Consider the following 10,382-nt stretch of genomic DNA (forward strand, 5'->3'; position numbering starts at 1 on the left):
CAGTGACTGGTACTGGTTGTTCCTTTCCATGTTTAGTGCTTCCTTCAGGAGCTCTTGTAAGGCAGGCCTGGTGGTGACAAAATCTCTCAGCATTTGCTTGTCTGTAAAGGATTTTATTTCTCCTTTACTTATGAAGCTTAGTTTGGATGGATATGAAATTGTGGTTTGAAAATTCTTTTCTTTAAGAATGTTAAATATTGGCCCCCACCCTCTTATGGCTTGTAGAGTTTCTACTGAGAGATCCGCTGTTAGTCTAAGGGGCTTCCCTTTGTGGGTAGCCCAACCTTTCTCTCTGGGTGCCCTTAACATTTTTTCCTTCATTTCAAGCTTGGTAAAGCTGACAATTATGTATCTTGGCATTGCTCCTCTTGAGGATTATCTTTGTGGCATTCTCTGTATTTCTCGAATTTGAATGTTGGCCTGCCTTGCTAGGTTGAGGAAGTTCTCCTGGATACTATCCTGAAGAGTGTTTTCCAGCTTGGTTCCATTCTCCCTGTCACTTCCTGGTATACCAATCAGATGTAGTTTTGGTCTTTTCACATAGTCCTGTATTTCTTGGAGGCTTTGTTTCTTTTTACTCTTTTTTCTCTAAACTTCTCGCTTCATTTCATTCATTTGATCTTCACTGATACCCTTTCTTCCACTTGATTGAATCAGCTACTGAAGCTTGTGCATGTGTCATGTAGTTCTCGTGCTATGGTTTTCAGCTCCATCAGGTCATTTAAGATCTTCCCTATGCTGTTTATTCTGGTTTGCCATTCGTCTAATCTTTTTTCAAGGTTTTTAGCTTCCTTGTGATGGGTTCGAACATCCTCCTTTAGCTGGGAGAAGTTTGTTATTACCGATCTTCTGAAGTCTACTTCAGTCAGCTCGTCAAAGTCATTCTCCATCCTGCTTTGTTTCATTGCTGGCGAGGAGATGTGATGCTTTGGAGGAGAAGAGGCACTCTGGTTTTTAGAATTTCCAGCTTTTCTGCTCTGGTTTCTCCCCATCTTTGTGGTTTTATCTACCTTTGGTCTTTGATGATGGTGACCTACAGATGGGGTTTTGGTGTGGATGTCCTTTTTGTTAATGTTGATGCTATGCCGTTCTGTTTGTTACTTTTCCTTCTAACAGTCAGGACCCTCAGCTGCAGGTCTGTTGGAGTTTGCTGGAGGTCTACTCCAGACCCTGTTTGCCTCGGTATCACTAGCAGAGGCTACAGAATAGCAAATATTGCAAAATAGCAAATATTGCTGCCTGATCCTTCCTCTGGAAGCTTTGTCTCAGAGGGGCACCAGGCTGTATGAGGTGTCAGTTGGCCCCTACTGGGAGGTGTGTCCCAGTTAGGCTACTAGGGGATCAAGGACCCTCTTGAGGAGGCAGTCTGTCCATTCTCAGATCTCAGACTCCATGCTGGGAGAACCACTGCTCTCTTCAAAGCTGTCAGACAGAGACGTTTAGGTCTACAGAAGTTTCTGCTGCGTTTTGTTCAGCTATGCTCTGTCCTCAGAGGTGGAGTCTATAGAGGCAGGCAGGCCTCATTGAGCTGCGGTGGGCTCCACCCAGTTCAAGCTTCCTGGCTGCTTTGTTTACCAAGTCAAGCCTCAGTAATAGCGGACGCCCCTCCCACAGCCTTGTTGCTGCCTCCCAGTTCTATCTAGGACTGCTGTGCTAGTAGTGCGCAAGGCTCCATGGGCGTGGGACTTGCCGAGCCAGGCATGGGATATAATCTTCCGGTGTGCCGTTTGCTAAGACCATTGGAAAAGCGCAGTATTAGGGCAGGAGTGTCCCGATTTTCCAGGTACTGTCTGTCACAACTTCCCTTGGCTAGGAAAGGGAATTACCTGACGCCTTCCACTTCCCGGGTAAGGGGATGCCCTGCCCTGCTTCAGCTCACACTGTGGGCTGCACTCACTGTCCAACCAGTGCCAATGAGATGAGCCCGGTACCTCAGTTGGAAATGCAGAAATCACCCGTCTTCTGAGTCGCTCAAGCTGGGAGCCCTTGACTGGAGCTGTTCCTATTCGGCCATTTTGGAACTCCTTTCTGGGGCTTTAGCTTTTTACAAAACTGTAATATTACATAGTAACTCTCATTAGGAGATTAGCCTGTTATGGCTTAATTTTCCGATTCTATGATATTTAGTTTTTTTTCCCCCCAGAGCCCTTAAATCTAATTAATAGAGGTAAAATAATTTTTAAATAGTAGGAAATTTTTATAACTCTTAGGTCTCTCCTTTGTCACTGAATGAATAGTTATTTCCTAGCATTTATTTTAATGAATGAATGGTTTCAAAGATTTTTTTCCCCAAGGAAAGGTACTTACCGAAATGCAGAGCTTGTTGGATGGCATCTGGCCCTCATATCTTTGTTTTATTACCTAGGTGGAAACCGATTTGCTAAGATTAATGAATTTGCCTTAAAGTTTCATAATTCCATAGTGGCTGATCTTAAATTAATACCCAGAATGCTTCTGAACCAACACTATTTTTGTTCCAGTACAATTGCCTCCATATTTATACTTTAGTTTCACATGGATGAAACATGCCAAATTAATATTATGTACTATTCCTTGTATCTGAATACTTAGAAGGCTCACTTCACTTGCCTAGCATACTCTGGAAGTGAGGATTAATACAAAAAAGGGTTGGAGGTAGCTGAGCAAAAGCAAAGAAAAAACCCTAAGTAGAAAGTTACCTTGGGCTGTGAAGGACATATTTTGTTTATAGAATTGCTGCTGATTTGCTCTCCCTGTGCTCTCAGCCTCTCAGTTTACTCTTAATATTTGGACATCTCTAATATTTAATAATCTACAATTGGTATTTTAAAAAGGAACCAGAAATGAAAATTACCAATTTGGTAATTAAAACAAGAAAGACAGGAAAGTTGTAAAAATTAACACAATAGAAATATTAAACTTGATAGCAGTCTGGAGGAAATATTTGTAAATCCTACATCTGATAAAGGACTTGTATTCAGAATATATAAAGAACTCATAACAGCTAAATAATAAAAATAAAAAGACAACCCAATTAAAAAGTGAACAAAATATTTGAATAGATATTTCCCTAAGAAGACATACAGATGGTCAATAAAAGAAAAGACAACGATGAACAATGTAAGGAGGTGAGAAAATGGAAACCTCATATATTGCTTGTGGGAATATAAAATGGTACAACCCCTTGGAAAACATTTTGGCAGTTCCTCAAAATGGTCATCATGGAGTCACCATATAACCTAGCAGAGTGCCACTATTAGGAATATACCAGAGAGGAATGAAAACATATATCTGCACAAAAATTTGTACACAAATGTTCGTAGCATCAATATTTATCGTTGCTAAGAAGTAGTCCCAGCTACTCGGGAGGCTGAGGCAGGAGAATGGCGTAAACCCGGGAGGCGGAGCTTGCAGTGAGCCGAGATCTGGCCACTGCACTCCAGCCTGGGCGACAGAGCGAGACTCTGTCTCAAAAAAAAAAGAAAGGAAAAAAAAAAAAAAAAAAGAAGTGGAAACAACCCAAGTGCCCGTCAGCTGATGAAGCCAAATGTTGAATAGTCATACTAGGACAAAGTATTTGATAATAAAAAGTGATGAAGCACTGATAGATGCTACAATATGGATGGACCTTGAAAACATTCTGCTGAGCAAAAGAAACTCGTCACAAAAGGCCACATGTTTGTGGTGCCATTTGTATGAAATGTCCAGAATTGGAAAGAAAAAGTAGATCAATGATTGACGAGGGCTGGATTTTAGTGGTGGGGCAGCATGGGAAGTGACAGCTGATAGGTATCATGTTTCTTTTGAGGGGCATGAAAATATTCTAAAATTAGATTGTGATGGTGGTTGTACAAGTCTGTGAATATATTTAAAGAAACATTGAATTCTATACTTTAAGTGAATGAGTTGTGTGTAGTATGTGAATTATATTTCAGAAAGCTGTAAAAAGGCTTAAAAAAGTTTAGAGCAGTTCAGGGCCAGAGCTTGGGGGGGCATCTTTGTTGCAGGCTGAGGTATAGTGATTAATACTGGTTAATAGTCACTATTGGCTAAAAGTCAGTTTTTGCCAGTGCATTTTGTGAAACATGTCTCCTGTAACATTGTTAGCAAAATTCTATGGACAAGTGTTCTGTGTCTAAACACATACGAGAAATGCTGGAATAAACACAATTTAATGTCATTATGCAGTACTGCTGCAAGCCTGTAAAGTGCTTTAAGAAAGTAGATAAGACCTGGCGCAGTGGCTCACGCCTGTAATCCCAGCACTTTGGGAGGCCGAGGCAGGCAGATCCTGAGATCAGGAGATCGAGACCATCCTGGCTAACACGGTGAAACCCTGTCTCTACTAAAAATACAAAAAAAGGTAGCTGGGCGTGGTGTCCGGCGCCTATAGTCCCAGCTACTTGGGAGGCTGAGGCAGGAGAATGGCGTGAACCTAGGAGGTGGAGCTTGCAGTGTGCTGAGATTGCGCCACTGCCCTCCAGTCTGGGCGACAGAGCGAGACTCCGTCTCAGAAAGAAAAAAAGAAAGTAGATAAATATACGGGCCACATTTATCTTTCACAGGTCCTTCTCCCTTTTTTTGTATTTGGAACACAGTGACACTTTTAAGTTAGCAAGAAAGTTACATTCATTGAGTATTTATTGTATTGCAAAGCACTTCAATTTGTCGCCACATTTATTCACAGCAGCTTTGTGAAGTATAGATACTGTTATCTCTATTCCTCCACCTCATTTGCAAATGAGGAAACTGAAGCTTATAAAATAAAGTAACATCATGCAACCAGAAAATGACAGAACCACAACTCAGAACCATTCAATTTTTTAATCGTTCAATTTTTTTTAATCGTGCCAATTTTAAAAGTATTCTAATTTTAAGTCAATAGAAATACATTTTCGGTACAATCTTACTTCAGATTGTTAAAACGAACAAACAAAAGATTCTATTATTTAACAATTTAAGTTTACTTTGTATTAATTTATATATAACCTGTCTGTTCTCAACATACCAGGTGAGTAAGATCTGTACAAGATGCATTTTTCTTTTTTCTCTCTCTCCTTTTCAGCCATTGTATTTTAACCTGCAAATACTGCTTACCTTTCTCTTGAACTAGAATATTTAATAATTTTTCCCTTGTAATACTTAATTAGTTCATTTGAGTTATTTGTGTATTTCTAGTTAATGTGCTGATTTGTAAATAAAACAATCTAGCATTGTTCGTGCGCTCTCCCCCAAGACTTGGTTTTGATCCTAAATGTAGATGCTGGATAGTCTCATATGATGCTATGAATAGCGTATTTGGATGTAGTTTATGATGCCTACAAAGTGTTTTTTAATGACTATGAAAAAGTTGATGCTTATTTGTTTAAAAAATTTCATCACTGTTTCTTAATTTATTTATTATTCTAATCTCCCCTTTATTTCAAACAGTATAAATATTACAGTGTCATGAATATAGTTGAAATTAAAAGGCTTATTTTGTGAATGTGTTTTTGTTATGTATTATGCTACCCCCTTAGCAACAGTACGCTCGAATTTTACAACTTCTTAATGAAACAAATATACTTTTATTTTAACAATAGTTATCCATACATTAATTGACGTTGGTCTCTTTATGGCTTTCCATAAGGCCTTTCTGGAGCAATGCATTCTCAAGTGTTTCCTCACGCTCATTTTGGTAGGTGGCCACAATTAATATCTAGATTTGTGTGGCAATTTGTCTACCTGCTTGTGGAAGCTTCTGCTAGTGTTCTGGATCCCTGCATGTGGAATTAAGTTTTTTTTTTCCATGTTTTAAAATAGAGTGGGCATGGATGTGTGGCATTGGGATTACATTGTATTTAAAATTACATGGAAATTTTTTTAGTGATTTATGTGTAAATGCTGAAAAGCATTACTGCTTACCTACATGGTCATATTAGAATGTTAATAGCCGTTTTGATTCTTTTTCTTGAGTTTGAATTCATGGTACTTTGAGTGATGCCTTTTTGATATACCAAACCATTTTACTGCATTATTCCATGGAGTTTGGTTTTGCTTAACTGTATCCAAGTTTTGCTTTTTAGTGCTCTCTTAAAGTGATTTGTCAAAGTTACGTCAGTGCATTGTTGTCTGTTATGAAGCCCTCCCATTACCCTTGCAGTGTGCTTATTATTATTTAATTCACCTGCTTCCCAATGGCCTGTTTTTCCTTTTTTTCGCATCAATAATAAAAAAGTAGTTTTTTAATATTCTAATTAGGTTCATTGAGCAGAATTGCATTGTTACAAACATTACAACTACAGGGATTACTTTGGGCAACATCTGTAACTTGATTTTCAGCTTTTTAAAAATAAAAGACATTCCATGTAACATTTTTTAGTGTTTAATTTCTGTGCCTTAAATCAATGAACAAATTGGTAAATTTTTAAAATCCGGAAATTTAGTGAATTTTCATGGTATTTTCATTGCATCATCCTTAGAATATTTCATTATGTAATTACTAGTAGTCTATATTTAAAGCAACATTACTGGCTCTTATTTTACTGAGACCCTTCCTAGAACACATAGTTGGAGATTCTGTTTTTAATATTCACTAGTAATAAATAACATACTGTAAGTGAATAGTAAGTAGGGAAATGATGGCAGCATTCCACATATGTAGCAGGTGTTCACACACATTTCCCCCAACGTGATAATACTCTGTCCACCAAGTAATACCAGCTAGGCATGGCAAGCCAAGGAAGAATACAGTAGTAGTGAACAGTATGGCCATTTATTCTGCATTCTTTCTAAGAATGCTTATTTCATTTCTAATCTTTGCGGATTTCACACTAATTTCGATAGCTCAGTTGCCCTAACCTTCCTTCAGTCTTCCAAAGCTGTCTTCATTTACCTTCCAGAAGTGGGTGGGAATCCATGTGTATGTGTATATATATATATGGAATTGATTTAATAGGAACATGTCCTTTTAATTGCGTTAGTGTTGTTAAGAGAATATCTCTCCTTCTCTGGCTGTAGTTACAAAGCTGCATAGGTTCTGAGTGGTCTGCCTCTAACTAACCCTGTTTGACCTATAAGTCCTGTTCTTTTTAGTGAACTATTTTTCAGCGGTTTTAAAATTTTTTTCCGGGAACACATATTACTTTATGGCAGATACTTCAGTAGATAAAATTTTGGCTGTTATTTTACTGCATATAGCAAAACAAAACTAAGAACAAAAATGTATACTAGTTTACATATTAATTGCATAATCTTTAAAAAACAGACTACTGTTTAGACTTGAATTTTATAATTTGAGAAATTTTCTTGGGATTTCAAACAACAGCTTTGGTAGTTAGTTTCATTCTGGTCATTCTGTTTTAGAAGAATAAAATTTCTACAGGTTATGTTAAACTGTGTAGTGCTAAAACTCGTTGTTAACTTTGTTGGAATTTTGGAATTAACCCTGCCTTTAATGTACATCTTAGTATTTTTCAAGGTGAATGATGTCTTTTTTACAATGTTGTGAGAAACTGAGTGTGTCCTGTTGTATGTAACTGATCAGCCCTTCTCTTCTGTCAGCGGCAACCTTTGGCACTGCATCCATGAGCATGCCCACGGGATTTGGCACTCCTGCTCCCTACAGTCTTCCCACCAGCTTTAGTGGCAGCTTCCAGCAGCCTGCCTTTCCAGCCCAAGCAGCTTTCCCTCAACAGACAGCTTTTTCTCAACAGCCCAATGGTAAGATCTAACATTTGGCGAGCTGTAAGTTCATTTTATGTATCCTTTTTATATCATAATGTTGTGTGCTTGGGCAGAAAGACTTTTCTAAAGAATACTAGACTATTATCTACTGCGTTTTACTACAGAAAAATAAAAGCTTTTGGTGATTTGAACCTCAGAAAGCTAAGTGATTTTATAAGTTTTTGTGAGCAGGTTACAATTTATGGGAAATCAGTGACTATGTAAAGAGTATCCTGTCATTCTCAGAATTTCTATTGCCTTTTTCTGATTAATTTGTCTTACAAGCCTGTTGATTTTAAAAGGAGAATTTATAGACCTAGAATGTTGGGTTTTTTTTCCCTTTCTTCACATAAATGTGTACCTTTTTGTGTGTGAAATAGACTACTTTTCTAATTTGATAACTATACTGTAGTTAGAGTTTGTTATTTGATTTTAGGAAGAGACAAGAGGATTAACTCAACCATTTTTACCTATTTCTGTCATTTGCTCAAGTTTGAAGTGCATAGATTTGAAGATTCTTGAATCACAACTACATGTTTTCTTTCTTTTTTTTTTTTTTTTTTTTTTAAGTAAGTGATTATTTAAAAATCTGAAATATGGGCCAGGCGTGGTGGCTTACGCCTGTAATCCCAGCACTTTGGGAGGCCGAGGCAGGCAGATCTGAGCTCGGGAATTCGAGACTAGCCTGACCAACACAGAGAAACCCCATCTCTACTAAAAATACAAAATTAGCCGGGCGTGGTGGTGCATGTCTGTAATCCCAGCTATTCAGGAGGCAGGAGAATTGCTTGAACCCAGGAGGCAGAGGTTGCGGTGAGCTGAGACCGCCATTGCACTCCATCCTGAGCAAAAAGAGCAAAACTCCGTCTCAAAAAAAGAAAAAGTTCTGAAATATGGACTGTGGAAGAGCCATAAGTAATAAAAATATTTCCTACAAATACTGTGATATTTACGTAGAAATCATTGTGTTGTCTGCACGGCCTGTCCCAAATAGTCACAAGCTCATCTAGTAACAAAATCCTATAAATTTTAGTTATTGATACAAGTTAGAATGAAAGAGCTGAATAAAAGTTCTGTTGGCAAGTGTGGTGGCTCACATCTGTAATCCCATCACTTTGGGAGGCCAAGACAGGTGGATCGTTGAGTCCAGGAGATTGAGACCAGCCTGGACAGCATAGTGAAACCCTGTCTCTACAAAAAATACAAAAATTAGCTGGGCATGGTGGCATGTGCCTGTAGTTCCAGCTACTCAAGAGACTGAGGTGGAAGGATCACCTGAGCCCTGGAGGTTGAGGCTGTAGTGAGCCATGATCGTGCCACTGGACTCTGGCCTGGGCAGCAGAGTGAGATCCTGTCTCAAAAAAAAGAAAAAAGTTATTTTAAGACATGCTACAGTAAGTTTGTCTTTGGTATCTGAAAGAGCTTGAGGCCTAACAACTTAACTTTGACGTTTTATTTTTGCTGCTCTGGTAGGAATTTCTCTGAAAGTTATTATGAGGCTTTATAAGCATCAGATTGTCTCTTGAAGATGTAGGTTGTAATTGATGGTTCTGTTTTAACAAGGTGCAGGTTTTGCAGCATTTGGACAAACAAAGCCAGTGGTAACCCCTTTTGGTCAAGTTGCAGCTGCTGGAGTATCTAGTAATCCTTTTATGGTAAGCAAAACTTAAAATTAAGTACTTGATAAGTTGTTAAATCCTATTTTCAAATAAGGAATAGCAGGATGTAATGCCGGGCATGGTGGCTTGTGCCTGTAATCGTAGCACTTTGGGAGGCAGAGGCGGGCAGATCACAAGGTCAGGAGATCGAGACCATCCTGGCTAACACGATGAAACCCCGTCTCTACTAAAAATACAAAAAATTAGCCGAGCACTGTGGCGGGTGCCTGTAGTCCTACCTACTTGGGAGGCTGAGGCAGGAGAATGGTATGAACCCAGGAGGTGGAGCTTGCAGTGAGCTGAGATTGCACCACTGCACTCCAGCCTGGGCAACAGAGCGAGACTCTGTCTCAAAAAAAATAAAAAAATAAAAAAAAGAATAGCAGAATATTAATACTTTTAGATGGTATTTGGTGTTCTATTGATATGAGTGACACCATAAGATTGTACAAATTGACTCAGAGCCATTATGTATGATCCTTTTCTGACCTTTTAAAAAAATTAGTTGCGGCTGGACGCGGTGGCTCAAGCCTGTAATCCCAGCACTTTGGGAGGCCGAGACGGGCGGATCACGAGGTCAGGAGATCGAGACCATCCTGGCTAACACGGTGAAACCCCGTCTCTACTAAAAATACAAAAAATTAGCCGAGCACTGTGGCGGGTGCCTGTAGTCCTACCTACTTGGGAGGCTGAGGCAGGAGAATGGTATGAACCCAGGAGGTGGAGCTTGCAGTGAGCTGAGATTGCACCACTGCACTCCAGCCTGGGCAACAGAGCGAGACTCTGTCTCAAAAAAAATAAAAAAATAAAAAAAAGAATAGCAGAATATTAATACTTTTAGATGGTATTTGGTGTTCTATTGATATGAGTGACACCATAAGATTGTACAAATTGACTCAGAGCCATTATGTATGATCCTTTTCTGACCTTTTAAAAAAATTAGTTGCGGCTGGACGCGGTGGCTCAAGCCTGTAATCCCAGCACTTTGGGAGGCCGAGACGGGCGGATCACGAGGTCAGGAGATCGAGACCATCCTGGCTA

At 39.1% G+C, this 10,382-nt stretch overlaps 1 protein-coding gene across 2 annotated transcripts in view; it reads left to right on the forward strand.

Annotated features, from left to right (window-relative positions):
• Positions 1-10,382, forward strand: part of AGFG1 (ArfGAP with FG repeats 1) — a 71,315-nt gene that overhangs the window by 53,576 nt on the left and 7,357 nt on the right. The window contains exons 11-13 of one of the 2 annotated variants that reach the window (XM_011951941.1): positions 5,609-5,656; positions 7,522-7,680; positions 9,247-9,338. In XM_011951941.1, coding sequence (XP_011807331.1) covers positions 5,609-5,656; positions 7,522-7,680; positions 9,247-9,338 — 299 coding nt within the window. The remainder of the gene's footprint in view (positions 1-5,608; positions 5,657-7,521; positions 7,681-9,246; positions 9,339-10,382) is intronic. The other variant, XM_011951942.1, reaches the window with a different exon arrangement.

Source organism: Colobus angolensis, unplaced genomic scaffold, assembly GCF_000951035.1.
Source record: "Colobus angolensis palliatus isolate OR3802 unplaced genomic scaffold, Cang.pa_1.0 Scaffold33, whole genome shotgun sequence".
In the NCBI taxonomy this organism is placed as follows: domain Eukaryota; kingdom Metazoa; phylum Chordata; class Mammalia; order Primates; family Cercopithecidae; genus Colobus; species Colobus angolensis.